The sequence below is a fragment of the Haliotis rubra genome, unplaced genomic scaffold (genome assembly GCF_003918875.1).
Source record: "Haliotis rubra isolate DU_JTF1 unplaced genomic scaffold, ASM391887v1 Scf1, whole genome shotgun sequence".
NCBI lineage: Eukaryota > Metazoa > Mollusca > Gastropoda > Lepetellida > Haliotidae > Haliotis > Haliotis rubra.
The window spans coordinates 9,062,262-9,078,600 of NW_025764891.1; the positions used below are offsets into that span (position 1 = coordinate 9,062,262).

The following is a 16,339-nucleotide window of genomic DNA, read 5'->3' on the forward strand; positions in this document are numbered from 1 at the left end:
CCACAAATATACAACAGAACGGCTAAAATTTCACTTACCGATGCTCAACTGGCCACTTGCGTTGTTGGGAATATACTTGTGACAGACAGATGATTGTGAGGATACCAAATATCATTGAGGACATGTTTTCGTTTTCACAATCCAGTGTTGTGTGTGTGGAATTGTCACATTGTGAAAACATTAAATATGATTCAGTTGATGGACCTCCTGGAAACTCTTTCAAATTTGGAAATGTCATCTCAAATTAATTTTGCGAATACCTGCAGTGATTTAATTAAGTATGTTAACATGCAAGTGAAAAGGGGTTATTAATTGGTTACTGATCATATTTAGGAAGTGGTCAAATGTAACATATGTTACATTTTAAGGGGGGAAGGGACAAGAAAGAGGGAATGGTGATGATTTTAAAGGGGGTTATCCATTTTGTTCTGGGCAGGTAGGGGAGTCATCAATTTTCGGGGGTTTGGGTGGGGAGGGGGAGGGAAGGTCAGCCATTTTTCTCAATTTTGTACATAATGATATTAAACAAATGGGCTTAAAAATTATGGGAAGGGGTGGGTGGGGGTCATTTATTTTGTACATGGCATGATGGGGTGTGTGTTACTTTGTACATAAAGTTTAGAGGGGGGGGGGGTCATGAAGATTCTCCATAGCTTTCTACTTCACTTGGAGTTTGAATGATCATCATGTCCGCGCTCGTTCGGATATAACGATCTTATTTGTGTGTCGTATTAAACTAAGCGCGCCCATTCCTGATAAAAGCAAACGTATTCACTAGCAGAGGTTTCGTTAGGAATCATGTGACATAAGTCACGTGATTTTGCAACCGGTGTCACGTGACTAAACAACATGGCGGCTATATTGCAAAGCTTGCCGCAAGGTGAAACCATCAAACCATTTCCAAGTAGAAATACAAACGCAGTTGCTTTAATATACGATGGAGTATTTTTTAAAATACTTTCAAGTTGTTCAATGAGTTCCTGGAATGTTATTTGGAGGGTAGCAATAAATCTTAATATATAATCGCAATCGCTCGTCCGGAATTCGTAGCTGTTATTCTTATAAACTTACATCAAAATTGTAAATATTTTTCATGGCCAGTGTATCCTCCAGCGTTGGAGTGGTATGATGCTAGCTGTGACACAGGCGCCATAAAACATTACAGTTTGCAGAAATAGTTTCAGATACGCATTCGTGTGGTCGGCGACAGTTGAATGATGTAACATAAACATGTCATATTACTAATATACCATGTTCATGTTACATCATTCAACTACCGTGTGGTCGGCGACAGTTGAATGATGTAACATAAACATGGTATATTACTAATATACCAGGGGCGGATACAGCTTTTGGAGAAAGGGGGGGTGCACACTATTGAGAAAAGGAGGGGTGCACACTTGCACCCCCCTCTGGATCCGCCTATGAATATACCATGTTTATGTTACATCATTCAACTGTCGCCGACCACACGAATGCGAATGCGTATCTGAAACTAGTTAGGCGAGCACACCTTGGTATATAGTGCAAGGTCGTTTAGTTATATGCTGGACTATGTGGGCATGAGACCAGGACGAAACTCCACCAAAAACTAGAATTAGTACTTTTCTAAGAAAGTGTAATCCCATTATGACCTGGTACATTTCACCTCTTTACGAAATGACAAAATTGACCCTAAACCGTTGAAACCATCCGCACGTTCATGTGTTTCAATTGCAACGAGACTTTTACAGCTACAACTTCTGCAGTAACTGTTCCAGACATAACACTGTGTTTACCTGTTACGTTTAATCAATTTAGCAATGTTAATCATGTTGAAAGTGGAGAGATTTTCTCCTGAAAAGAATCTTTGTTTTGTTACAGTTTGTCATGTCACTGATGTTTTTGTTCAGGTTTCCAAGAAGCTATTACAGATGCAAGTCAGCTTCCTCAAGATATGCTTGCACAGATTGTGAGTAAAAAATAGAACTGCTGTAATACAAGTTTGCAACCCTCCTCCACCCTCATTCTATGATGAACAAGCAATATCGTAATTAAACTTGTATTTATATAGGATTTTACCAGAATACATCTCATACCAATCAAAATTAAGAGTGGATGCAAATGACATCAACTGTTAGTCTCATTTGATGCAAAAGAAAATGAATATGGGTTGGTTGAAATTAGATTAGCTGATAATGTCAGATGGAGTAAATGCTGTCATAGTCCAGAGACCATATATGGTCTCTGCTTAGGACGAACATTGCCATATTTGGGGAAGTGAAGTGACAGATGTTTGAAAGGTTCAATAATGTAATGATTGTCATGCAATTTTATGATAGCTTCAGCATCTTTTGGATCATTCTTGCAGTGTTGGAATGTAGTTCCATCCCTTTAGGCAGGCCAGTAGCCTGTGGTTATTGGTCCCTGTTTGCATTGATTATGTTCCTGGGTTCATCAGTCGACACCAGACCCTTGCTCACAGTTAAAAAAATTACAATAGGAAAAATTAATTCTGCACCTTAATTCTGGATCATTGAGAATGAGTATGTCAGTATTCAAGAATATGAATATGTTAGAGCTGATGTGAAACGTGGTCCGATGTTGTGTTTGAAATTATTGCACTACTGTAATGAAATGCATGAATGTCTATTAAAATAATCAGCGTCATGAGCATTGCTCTACTTATCGTATCCCAAATGTGCAGATCAATTAGGGCTGCACAATATAACCGGTTAACCAGTATTTACCGGTTCAGACCTGAAAACGATACGTATTGCGATTCGCTGATCGAAAACCGGTACTTTGACATGCATTTGGAAAACTTCGTAAACTTCGTAATCTTCGGATATTTCGGTTTTTTTTTAATTGTTCTTTTCCCTGTTTCATTAGTGCCAAATGTTACTTACATTTTTATTTTGTCATGATTAAAAGTTTTTATAAAAGGTTAATCAATCATAGTGATTTTGTTGTGTTTTTGCTTTATAATCAAGCATTAACTCGATTATAAGTAGTTTTTGTTAACAAAATAATCCTTGCAATATATTGCAATACATATCGCAATATATGCTTCCACATTGCAATATATCGCAATATGAAAATTCTCTGCAATACCCACCCCTAAGATCAATGCTCATGATGTTGATCACCGGATTTTCTGGTCCAGACTCAATTATTTACAGATGGCCGCCATATAGCTAGAATGTTGCTGAGTGCAGCGTTAAACAAAAAACGAACAAACTATTAAACTACTTGTACTTCTCCAGATCTGTGCCAGTTTATTAATGCTAACACATTGAGATACTATGATGCAGTCTGACACGAATACCCCTGTCATTAAACTGACTCCAGACTGACCATTCTTTGTTGTGTCCCCATAATGCTGACAGCCAAGTAGAAGACAGGGTCAAGGACAGCCAACCTGTTCTCGGGACAGACGTTCCCTTTAATAGACTATGGAGGCGGTATAAACAGTGTTTGAAATTTGCTTGACACTGCAACAGTCTAAGTAAACTTAGGCTCAGTATTATTTGTTACACTGCCATACTGATCAGTATTGCAATGTAAGGAAAAATACTGAGCCTAAGTTTACTTAGACTGGACCCTGCCAGCTCTTCTTAACTACTTTATTGCCAATTGCACAAATGGTTACTACCAGCTAGTTATTTCTGTCCGAGTGATGACTGTCAATGTATTTGAAAATATCTGGGAGAACTACTTCCAAGATGTTTTCAACAGAATAAATCATTATTATACCAAAGAAATAAAGAGATTCTCCTTCAAGTACTTCAATTATGGTCAAATTGGTTTTTTTCAGAAGGTCTTGGTAATTGTGTACAACTCATTCCCTATTGATGCATGTTTTCAGTGCCAGGATGTTTCAACGTTTCTGCAGTACAAATCTGGTCCAGTAAAGCCAGAGAAGTATACACAGGTAACCTCCATCTCTTTAATACTCGCTGTTTCACAAGTGCTCAGACTTTGTGGTTAGTCCTGATGGAATGTAAAATGTATTCAGTTTGTAGCATAGAGGACTGGTTTAGAGTTACAGCTCTCAACAGCTACTAGTCTGTCTACACACTAGCGGTAATTTTGAGGGCTTCAGGTAAACATGTCGCAAGAGCTATCTTTATGTTTATAAAGCTGTGAATGCTAAAAGAACTCTAGAAAGTCTGATAAAAATTATGATGATGACTCTATTAGTCTCAGGCTAACAGACTAGCATGATTTTTTAGGGCTTCCGGTGAACATATCGCAAGAAATATGTTAATGATTATGAAGCTGTTAAACGTAAATCTAAGAAAATTGATCATGTATTGTCTACTTGCATGCATTTAATAACCTGAGCATGCAACTTTCAAGACTGGCTAGTTATATTTTTGTGTCTCCAGCTTGTCTGTCTTGTTGGGAATTGAAGTACATTACTCATTACTCTTATTTGGCTATTTCCCTGATAGGTAGAATGAACACACAGATGTTGCAAGTGACAGTTACCATGGTAACAAAACAACAATGAGTCTGAGATTGTGTCATGTTGTGATTCCTGATTGACGACGTATCACACTGACAGTTGACAATGTGTGTGTTCTAATATAGATGGTATCTTGCAGCTTCAGTTTCACAATGTCATGCAGGTTCATTGTGTACATCAGAGTTGCTCATGATTTGGAAAAGCAAATGACAAAACAGGACAATTTTCATGGACAAGTGAAACATAGGTTGTTAAATCCATTGGTAGATCACAAAATACCTGGGGGTTAGTGATAGTTTATCTAAAGTAAGGAAAGGTTTACAGACCATTTATTTCTATGTATCAGTGTGCTTTCAAAATTACATTACATTTCAAAATTTAAGAAAAACCTTTTGAAATTAAATTGAAAAGAAATGTAAACAAAATTAATTTTTTGTATAATATCAATTCATTCATGACCCTGTCCAATTATTTTTTTTTGTATGACCCTCCTTTGAAAACCCATATTTTTCCATGGCCCTCCTCTTATTCCCTCTGAAGCCCAATAATAAATAGCCCCTCCCTTGTTGATTATAAAGAAGTTATAAAGTTTAATAAAAAAGTTGTTGTTGTACGAAGAAAGGAACAAATATCATTTGTCAACCAAAGTTGAAAAATATTGTTGTGCTTTTACATTTTTCGTTCACTGAAGGTCATGAAAAAAATTGAAAAGGACATCTGAAGGGTCGAACAAAATTATGACAAGCATGAATTGAGGGGCTATACATCTTCAGGTACATTTGTGAATCAAACATGCCCCATGCCCCGACCAAACCCACACCACCCTGCCCCCCTGTCATAAATGACTGATCATTAACCTAAATTGTTTCACCTAAACACTAAATTGTTTTGTACATTTAAGTTTTGTATATGAATGTGACTATGGACAATATCACTTGTAAAAATATTGTTTCTGCCAAGAAACTTTTTCCTTAAAAAATAAGTAATGAAAACCTGTAGAATAAATATCTCTTGACTTATGAAACTCTTGTTTTTGACTGGTATGAATATATATGACATGTAATAAAACAATGTGTGCCATTCCCACTATTAGAATGGTGATGTGATGTATAACATATACAAATACACTGTGTGTTAAGCTAGCATACATTCATAGCACATTATGTATTTGATTCTTGCAGCTATTGGAAGCCGCCTCAGCAAGTCCAACCAAGGTCTCAATGAATAGTGTTGTGAATGCTCTCACCTATATACTTCGGTAAGTTGCCTGATAAATGGTAAGATGGTAATGATTACGATGTTGGATGTTGTTGTTATGGTGACAATGATGATGATGGTGGGGGTGGAGGTGATAATGATGTTTTAGAATGTCTTAATGATGATGAAGATGACGATGATGATGTAGTTGATGTGGGTTTGGTGATGTGATGATGATATTGATTATGATGATCAGATGAAAATGATGATAATGATGTTGATGGCGATGATGATTATGATGATGATCCTTCCTAATGGCTGTGATGTTATCTTAGATTTTGCATCTGGTTTGATTCTCAGATCGGCTGCAGCATTAAAGCTAGATGGCGAGGAATTTCAAAATCAGCTGATCACATCAGATATTTTCACAAAGGATGTTTTGGACACACTGGTGCACACCTGGAGGGAGCAGGTAAGGGGGAATGTACGATCATATTTAGCTGACATGTACAGATCCTGCAGCTCTTATTGAAAAGAATAACTAAATCTCTTCACTATGTGAGTGAGAGTTGTTCCATTCACTGGTGAAAGACATTCAAAGAAAGTACTTGTTGTTACCTTGCACTCAGAATTGAGTAAATGTGACAAGCCCTCGTGGGCTTTGAATATGTCTTATTGATAATATGGGTTCGATTCCTCTCATAGGTACAAAGTGTGAAGCTCATTCCTGATGTCCCCCACCATAATATTGCTGGAATATTGCTAAAAGCCACATAAACACATACTCACTCACTCACACACGCTTGACGTTTCATATTTCTTTGTCAGGGGAGACAACTCATGGAAACAACATCACAACTGCAATGCTTGAACGTGGGACAGGTTAGTATCATATACAATCATTGGTCATGCTGATAAAAACTGATCTACAGAAGATCTCTGGCAACGTTTTGAGCTGAGTTTTGTTGGTTAATTTGATGCCTATGCTACTACAGTGGAAACCTGATAAGTAAAATTTCAAGGGACTCACCAAAATTGTTTACTTATCAGGTATTTTACTTATCCAAACTTATAAAAACTGGCAAATGACAACCGTATGCATGTATATGTAACAATGAACAACTTATCAGGGCTGGCCTTCAGTTGTCGGTGTATTGTCAACTGCGTGCTGCCAGTGAGCTGTAAGTAGGATGTTTGTTTGACTGGAGACTGACACGTGCCCCTCATGTCGGATTACGTGGTAATCACTAATTTAGTTATCTGGTCTCTTTTGTTAAGTAATTTACTTCCAGGGACCGTGAGAAGACGTTTAGTTAAGCGGTATTGTTTACTTATCCAAGTTTAGTTAACCAGACTCTAATAGTGATAATTAATGAAGAAATTTGCCGGGACCAAAGAATAGTGTTTACTAATCAGGTCAGTTTAGTTAAGCGGTCTTTACTTCTGCGGTTTCCACTGTATCTCTATTTACAGTTACCACTCTGTAACTTCAGTTGAATTACAGTGTGTGTTTTCACATAGTATTAGAATGGCGATAATCTTCTGTTCTTATCCTTCTCTGTCAGCGTTGTCAGCATATTCACAGTCATGCTATAAACACAAGCAGAATGTTGAGTCTCGACACAACAGTGCTTCACGATATATATGTGATGTAACATATCTTATATACTCTTACAAAAAAAGTAGGGGAACTTCATTGTTAATTTACAATTGAAAAATTGGGAGATATTTCAGAGTCAGTCAATGTTGATATGATAATAATGAATGTTGTGAGAGTGCATCACCACCTGCACTTCGTTACGACCATAGTTGTTTGTACAGTAATCGCTCTTGAAAGATGATTGGTTTATGATGTGAAATTTGCATGTGTACGATTTTCATTTTCAAACCAAATAACCCGGCTAGAAACAAACACTTACAAGTGTGTGATGCAAGATGATTGTCAAGATTAATGGTCTACAGTGATTTTTCGACCTTCTTCATGTTCTTGTAAACCGCCAAAATCAAGAATGACACCCCATGCTCGTGTATGGGGCTACTGCGTTCATCCCATGAGTTGTGTTTAAGGGTGGTGCAAAAGAGAAATGGCGGTTTGTTCTTAAGATGTTTGTCTTTGAAAAGTTTGTTAATGCTTAAATTTCCTATCCAAATTGAAACTTCAGGTTCCACTACTTTTTTTTAAGAGTATATGTGGGATCACACTTTATCAGTAAAGTGCAGATTCTAGGGTTTTTGGGGGTTGTTCAATCGCATTCAACTACCTTCGATTTTTTGTAATTGATAAGTTTTATTATCTGTGTCTTTATCAGACTGGATTGTCATGCCCGCGGTCACGTCATAAGGTGCAGATAACTCTAAATGACAAAACTGGAAAATGGCGTATTCATTCATTGCTTGAATGAACATGTAATCAAATGAAAACCATACATTTTGAGCACTCAATCCCTCACTCCCTTGATCCCCAGCTGCTGGACCTGCAGTGGAGAGTGGGTGTGGCCATTAGTTCCGATGACTGCAAGAGCCTCAACTCCCCCCACCATCACCCTCCTCCTCACCATCGCTGAGACAGGTGGCAGCATCACCAAACACTCCGTGGAGATGACGCTCACCCAGTTTAGGGTAGGTGCTGCCATCTTGGACAACAAATGAGTTTCTTTGAAATGCTGGGAATTAATTTTATTCATATAACATGTATAGGTGTTTGAAGCAAACATGTTTAAAACAGCTAGCTGTTGATCTCTGAATTTGACCCTCAGCATGTTTAACATAGATGTTGAAATGCACAAATGATACACATCGCACATCACTGATCATGAAGGTGAAATATATTTTTGGCAAACTTGGCAAATTCAGCCATAATGCATTGCTGTGGTAGCCATGTTATCTGGCACCTCACACAATTGAGATTGTTTTCATGCATTATTCTTCTTAGATGTAGTTAGAATGTATGCTATATTTTGGAGTTTATTATTTATCTTGTTTTGTTATAATATGACTTAATATTGAAAATAATTAAAAACAATTTTATGAACTATAAATCCTCAGAGCTATATCTTTCTGTGACAGTAAATATATGTCAGAAATGTGTACAACTTTAGGCATTGTCTTCATTCTGTTTCAGAATTTTTCCCGGCAGTTAAAAGAAATGGCAGTGTTGATGGAGACAGTTTGACGAATGCTAACCTCAGCTGTTTTCAAACTGACAGGGATAAAGATACCAGTTAATTCCATTTTATATTGACACAAGTCTATCATTACCATAGCAACCAGTGTTTATTTGTGTGGCACATGATCCTGCATCTCCTATATACTACTATTAAATACAGGGCTTTCTTGGCAGTGGGGTAGCACAGTGGTTAAAGTGTTTGCTTGCCTTGCTGAAGGTCCAGGTTCCTTTCCTTAATATTAGTCCAGTGGTTGATATGCATTTTAGGAGTCCCCTGCCATGACATTGCTGGAATACTGTTAAAAGTGGCCTCATACCATACTCATTCATTAAGGGGCGGTGGGGTAGCCTAGTGGTTAAAGCGTTGGCTCGTCACGCCGAAGACCCGGGTTCAATTCCCCACATGGGCACAATGTGTTAAGCCCATTTTCTGGTGTCCCCCGCCGTGATATTGCTGGAATATTGCTAAAAGCGGCGTAAAACTAAACTCAGTCAGTCAGCCCATTCATTAACTATTTGGCTGTCTTGGTTAAACAGTGAAGATCTGTTTTTTTAGAATTGTTCTTCAGTAACCCATGCTTGTCGTAAGAGGTGACTGGCGGGATCAGGTGGTCAGGCTCGTTGACTTGGTTGACACCTGTCATCGTATCCCAATTGTGTAGATTGATGCTGATGCTGTTGATCACTGGATTGTCTGGTCCAGACTCGATTATTTACAGACTGCCGCCGTATAGCTGGAATATTGCTGAGTGCGGCATAAAACTAAACACACTCACTCACTACACAAAATACGATAAAAAGATTGTATTTGTTGTTTCCCTGTCTGGTAGGTATCGGAATGGGTCAGCACAATGAATCAGGCATTGGTCCTGATGAGTACAAGCAAGCACAAACACACGTGCATATGTGTCGCAATATGCAGGTATATGGGGTGATTGACAGTCAGGAGAACCATGTTTATACCCCTTATCTTCAACATTGGGGGGACCCGTGAAGATCCGGGGTAGAATAGGTCTTCAGCAACCCATGTGCTTGCCATAAAAAGGCGACTATCTTGTCGTAAGAGGCGACTAACGGGATCGGGTGGTCACTTTCGCTGACTTGGTTGACACATGTCATCGGTTCCCAATTGCGCAGATCGATGCTCATGCTGTTGATCACTGGATTGTCTGGTCCAGACTCGATTATTTACAGACCGCCGCCATATAGCTGGAATATTGCTGAGTGCGGCTTAAAACTAAACTCACTCACTCACTCAACATTGGGGGCGGTGGGGTAGCCTAGTGGTTAAAGCGTTGGCTCGTCACGCCGAAGACCCGGGTTCGAATCCCCACATGGGTACAATGTGTGAAGCCCATTTCTGGTGTCCCCCGCCGTGATGTTGCTGGAATATTGCTAAAAGCGGCGTAAAACCAAACTCATTCAGTCATTTCAACATTGATGTTAGTTCAACTACTTAACAGTAAGGACCCGTGAAGATCCGGGGTAGAAAAGATCTTCATCAACCCATGCTTGCCACAAAAGGCGACTATGCTTGTCATAAGAGGCGACTAACGGGATCGGATGGTCAGGCTTGCTGACTTGGTTGACACATGTCATCGGTTCCCAATTGCACAGATCGATGCTCATGCTGTTGATCACTGGATTGTTTGGTCCAGACTCGATTATTTGCAGACCGCTGCCAAAAAGGTGGAATATTGCTGAGTGCGGCGTAAAACTAAACTCACTCACTCACTCACCTAACAGTAAGACAACAGCTCAGTGTGGTGTACACTTATGCTCAGCTGCCATCATAGAAGCAATATTGGTTGATTCCTGCATAAAAATATTAGTACATGAATTTTGAAAATATTTAATTCTGATTGGCCTATCCGAGGTTACAAATCACAATAACCACTTCTGATTGAATCAGCAACTTAGATTTAAGGCAATATGTCATCATTCCTTTCACATTAGGTTTGTGTACTCTACAACAAAGAGTGTTGTGGAAACAAACCTGTGAAGTACTGACCATGGAGAAATAACTTGTGGATTAACTTGGCCACTGTTGAATGTGGAGGCTCTGCCAGACATCAATAAGTACAAAATTAATTATTTGCTGATAAACACTGTAGTGTTGGGAATTGGATAAAATCTCATAATTGATGATTGGTTCAATACAACCGATCAATCATCGAAAATAATTGGTCAGCATCATTTATCAAATGTTTCTGGTTATGTTTGTTACTGCACAAAAAACAAAGAAAAAACATGTAGTTCTTATGAGTCATTTTGCAAATTCCACAAAATGCATGTGCAAATTTAACATCTTTAAAGGATGACTAGTATGTTAGGAACATAAATTTCCAGGAGTCTTTAAGATAAATTCAATCCTGACTTGGAACGAGCTTGTAATGTTTATGAAATGTAACAGACAAAACCAACCTTGTGAAAAATATTGTTAATGCAAACAAGTGTTCCAGAATTGTTTGTGTTCGATTATGAGAAAACATGATCGATTGCTTGGTCGTTTAGTCATTGCGACCAATCTTCGATTATTTCAATTAATCGGACCACCACTAAAACACTGTCAGTAATCAATACTTATATATGAATGATTATTTATGATACTCAATGGTGCTGCGTGTTGCTACTTTTTGTTTTGTGTTGCATTGTCAAAAATTAAATCTTGTGTTCAATATATAGAAACAATAAGACAGGAACTGAGAGTGTGAGTGAGTGAGTTTAGGTTTTCGCCGCACCCAGTACTATTCCGGCTTTATGGCTGTGGTTTGTAAATAGTCAAGTCCCGACCAGTCAAACCAGGGATCAACTGCATGAACATCGATCTACGCAATTGGGATACGATAACATGTGTCAACCCAGTCAACAAGCCTGACTACCTGATCCTGTTAGTCGCCTCTCACGACAAGCATGGGTTACTGAAGATCAATTCTAACCCGGATCTTCACAGATGGAAGTGAGAGACTGTGGAAGTGAAGTTGAAGACAGACAGTGCTTGAATGTCTGATGGTGACAATGATGCCATGCTCATGTTAACAGAACTGTTAAGTGTTTGTTTACTGTTATGATCTTAATATTTGTTAAAATCAGTGAGGTAGCCCAGTGGTTTAACCATTCGCTTTTCATGCTGAAGACCCAGTTTTGAATCCCCACAGAGGTACAATGTGTGAAGCAATGTGGTGTTTCTCATGGTGGTATTTCTAGAATATTGCTAAAAGTGGTGCAAATCCATACTCACTCACTCACTCACTATTAGTGATAGTATCAAAATTGATTCTCTCTTGAGTGGGGTTCGATTCCCCACATGGGTACAATGTATGAAGCCCATTTCTGGTGTCCCCAGTCGTGCTATTGCTGAATATTGCTAAAAGCGGGGTAAAACCAAACTCACTCACTAACTTTTGAGGAAATGTGGGTTAGCCAAGTGGATAGTGCTGCCACTCATTATGATAGTAATGTTTGCTCGGAATACTGAATATAATACTTAGAGTTAAGAAACTCAGTAATCTTAAGAGTGCCTACTTACATCAACTCCAAACGAATGAAAATGTACTGTTCCATGTCAGTATCAAATACTATTCACATGACAACATCTTCACATATACATTCAGCCCCCACTGAGAAGGTCAGAATATCCCCATCAAAAGTTGTCAGGTATACAACTATACAAATAGAAGAAAGACAAAGCATTTGATAGGGATATTTTAATGTTTCTTTAGCAGTTAGACATAGCATCATGTGTATATGAAATATGAAAGATGAAGAGATCTTACACTGTTCCACTTTTGAAGTCTTTGTTGGATATTTTTATCTCGTAAACAGCTACAGAAAACTGATTCTCATTGTTTCAAATGTATATTTATTGTTTAAGACATCCAATTATCTTTACCTAAAATTGAGTAGTATATTGAGTAGTATATACTGTTATTTGTCAGCTTGAGGCATTTTGATATTTGGTTATTATGACACCATGACAGGTGTTTATTTGGTGAGTGTGCATAATGATATTTGCTTTTTATACTATTGAGACATGATACATAGTCCAGCTTTTTTATGTGTATCATATGTATCCAGATCTGACAGAAACCCCATGTGTTTTAAAGCTTTGAATTTCAGGGATTTTGAAATGACATTGTTCTTTGACTCTCCAGTGAACACCACCTGTCATATTTGCTTATACTTTCATATATCCTAGCAGAGAAAATATACTGTGCTTCCTATTAAATGGTGAGAGGTTTATGTTTTCCAGTGTAACAGCATACATATGTACAACAGTGTTATACTCATTATTAACCGGTTTTGAAAGGCTAAAAAACTAAATTAAACTCTGTATCCAGTTTGTCTAGTTACTACCGGTATCTTACATCACATTCAGTGAAGTCCGTTTCACATGAAATTGCATGGAAATGAAACTATAAGGACAAGAAGACTCTGGAATAGAACCTTCTTGTCATTATGTTTTTGTCAGCTTTTACAACAAAGGACGATGCCATTAAGAGATCTTATTATAGCCAACTACTGGGTATAAAGTAATATCTTATGTGTTGTGTTCCTGAGTAATATCATTTACTTTTGATATTCATGCAACTAAAGACTGTTCAGGACATGGAATAATTCTTTGGGAAATGTTTATGAAATTAAGTTATTGTTTTTCACTACACACCATCCCACCCAGTATTCATAATCCCTTTTTTTGTTCAGTGAAGAATATTTAATTTTTATATTAACTCATTTGATAAAGACACATGGAATCCTAAAGATCTGTTTTGAAAATGTGGTAGTACATTGTGTCTGTGTTTTTTATATATTTTATTTATTTACAATGGACTGTCCATTCACTTGTTTAGTGTTATGATGCTTGATTGACCTGTTCAGTGTTATGACACTTGATTGACCTGTTCAGTGTTATGACACTTGATTGACCTGTTCAGTGTTATGACACGTGATTTACTTGTTCAGTGTTATGACACTTGATTCACTTTTCAGTGTTCTTATTTTTTCCACAGTGATATATTGTCATGTAAGCATGTCCTTCATGTGGTGTTGTGTTGCCTGTTTTATCAGATAAACATGTTACGCTTTCTCATTATCAGCCATTAGCGAGACAGTTGTATGGATATACGACTATACCATTAAAAAATAGTAGGGGATATTGGATGTACAAGATTGATAAAATGCAGATGATGAAGCCAAGGAGGAAAGAGATGATGAAGAGAAATTAAGGGGAAATGTGACAATTTATTCCATTCCTTTGGAAATGTTTCATCTGTATGGATATATATCACTTTTTCTCATATGCATTTGCATTGGCTAGTGGTATGCTCGAAAAATTGAACATCCCCTACTTTTTTGAATGATATAAATTACAATGAGTATTTCAGTGAAAATAGTATATGTAACTCCCTTACCAAGCAAGTGACATTGCATCACGTTCTGGTTAACGGTGTTACTATCTATGTCACACTCTTTGTTACTAAGTTGTATATCCATAGGATTATTGCTTTGTTCAGTGTAACAGCTTCTAACTGACACTTAAAGAAGTTGGCCATGGCCTTCTAGGTGCAGCTTTGGTTTTGCCAAGGGCGTGGCTAAATAGGTGACGTGGAACTGTGGCTATTGCCTCTTATATGTGTGGCAGGTGATGAGTGACACCAATAAATATGTTTATACAATATATCCCGGTCTTTTGTTGTGTTTGCAAGGTGAAACATCAGGACATGTATTCAGAAGGGTATCTTAAACTCCCTATCTCTGTACACCTGAGACTCTGCATGACCTGTTTCAGATGTAGTAGGTTTAAAGTTGCAGTTGGTTTTAGGAGATACACAAATGTCCCATACACCTAACGACTATGAAGATATTGTATACAAATAGGACGATCTTTTGTTAAAGATGAATTTCAAGTATTGCTTGCATGTGAGCGTTACTCAGCCCTATGGATGTGGAAAGGGTTTTGTTGCTTCTATTGTCTATGAGTGTTGAGATTGTGTTGTTTGTCCATGACAAGTAGTTATATAGGTCATCCATGACTGTCACGGTTGTGTTGGTTGAAAAAGACAAATGGCTGTTTTGGTCGTCCATGACTGACGGTTGTGTTGGTTGAATAAGACAAATGGCTGTTTTGGTCGTCCATGACTGACGGTTGTGTTTGTTGAATAAGACAAATGGCTGTTTTGGTCGTCCATGACTGATGGTTGTGTTGGTTGAATAACACAAATGGCTGTTTTGGTCGTCCATAAATGGCTGTTTTGGTCGTCCATGACTGTCACGGTTGTGTTTGTTGAATAAGACAAATGGCTGTTTTGGTCGTCCATGACTGACGGGTGTGTTTGTTGAAAAAGACAAATGGCTGTTTTGGTCGTCCATGACTGACGGTTGTGTTGGTTGAAAAAGACAAATGGCTGTTTTGGTCGTCCATGACTGTCACAGTTGTGTTGGTTGAATAAGACAAATGGCTGTTTTGGTCGTCCAGGACTGACGGTTGTGTTGCTTGAAAAAGACAAATGGCTGTTTTGGTCGTCCATGACTGACGGTTGTGTTGGTTGAAAAAGACAAATGGCTGTTTTGGTCGTCCATGACTGACGGTTGTGTTGGTTGAAAAAGACAAATGGCTGTTTTGGTCGTCCATGACTGTCACGGTTGTGTTTGTTGAAAAAGACAAATGGCTGTTTTGGTCGTCCATGACTGACGGTTGTGTTGGTTGAAAAAGACAAATGGCTGTTTTGGTCGTCCATGACTGTCACGGTTGTGTTGTTGAATAAGACAAATGGCTGTTTTTCCCTGACTTGCATGGTGTGTCAGTTGAATATGACAAAAAGACAAATGGCTGTTTTGATTCGTCCATGACTGACGGTTGTGTTTGTTGAAAAAGACAAATGGCTGTTTTGGTCGTCCATGACTGTCACGGTTGTGTTTGTTGAAAAAGACAAATGGCTGTTTTGGTCGTCCATGACTGACGGTTGTGTTGGTTGAAAAAGACAAATGGCTGTTTTGGTCGTCCATGACTGTCATGGTTGTGTTGGTTGAATAAGACAAATGGCTGTTTTGGTCGTCCCTGACTGACGGGTGTGTTGGTTGAATAACACAAATGGCTGTTTTGGTCGTCCATAAATGGCTGTTTTGGTCGTCCATGACTGACGGTTGTGTTTGTTGAATAAGACAAATGGCTGTTTTGGTCGTCCATGACTGACGGTTGTGTTGGTTGAATAACACAAATAGCTGTATTGTTCGTCCATAAATGGCTGTTTTGGTTGTCCATGACTGTCACGGTTGTGTTGGTTGAAAAAGACAAATGGCTGTTTTGGTCGTCCATGACTGACGGTTGTGTTGGTTGAAAAAGACAAATGGCTGTTTGGTCATCCATAAATGGCTGTTTTGGTTGTCCATGACTGTCACGGTTGTGTTGGTTGAATAACACAAATGGCTGTTTTGGTCGTCTATGAATGGCTGTTTTGGTTGTCCATGACTGTGACGGTTGTGTTTGTTGAATAACACAAATGGCTGTTTTGGTCGTTCATGACTGT

The 16,339-nt window shown here is 38.3% G+C and overlaps 1 protein-coding gene across 1 annotated transcript; it reads left to right on the forward strand.

Annotated features, from left to right (window-relative positions):
- The first annotated feature begins 830 nt into the window (after positions 1 to 830).
- Positions 831 to 9,133, forward strand: LOC124285591 (COMM domain-containing protein 6-like). The gene is given in 9 exon segments (XM_046721881.1): positions 831 to 880; positions 1,893 to 1,951; positions 3,848 to 3,913; positions 5,632 to 5,708; positions 6,008 to 6,119; positions 6,476 to 6,529; positions 8,113 to 8,184; positions 8,186 to 8,266; positions 8,769 to 9,133. Coding segments are annotated over 9 exon segments (603 nt in total). The 5' UTR covers positions 831 to 849; the 3' UTR covers positions 8,820 to 9,133.
- Positions 9,134 to 16,339: the final 7,206 nt, after the last annotated feature.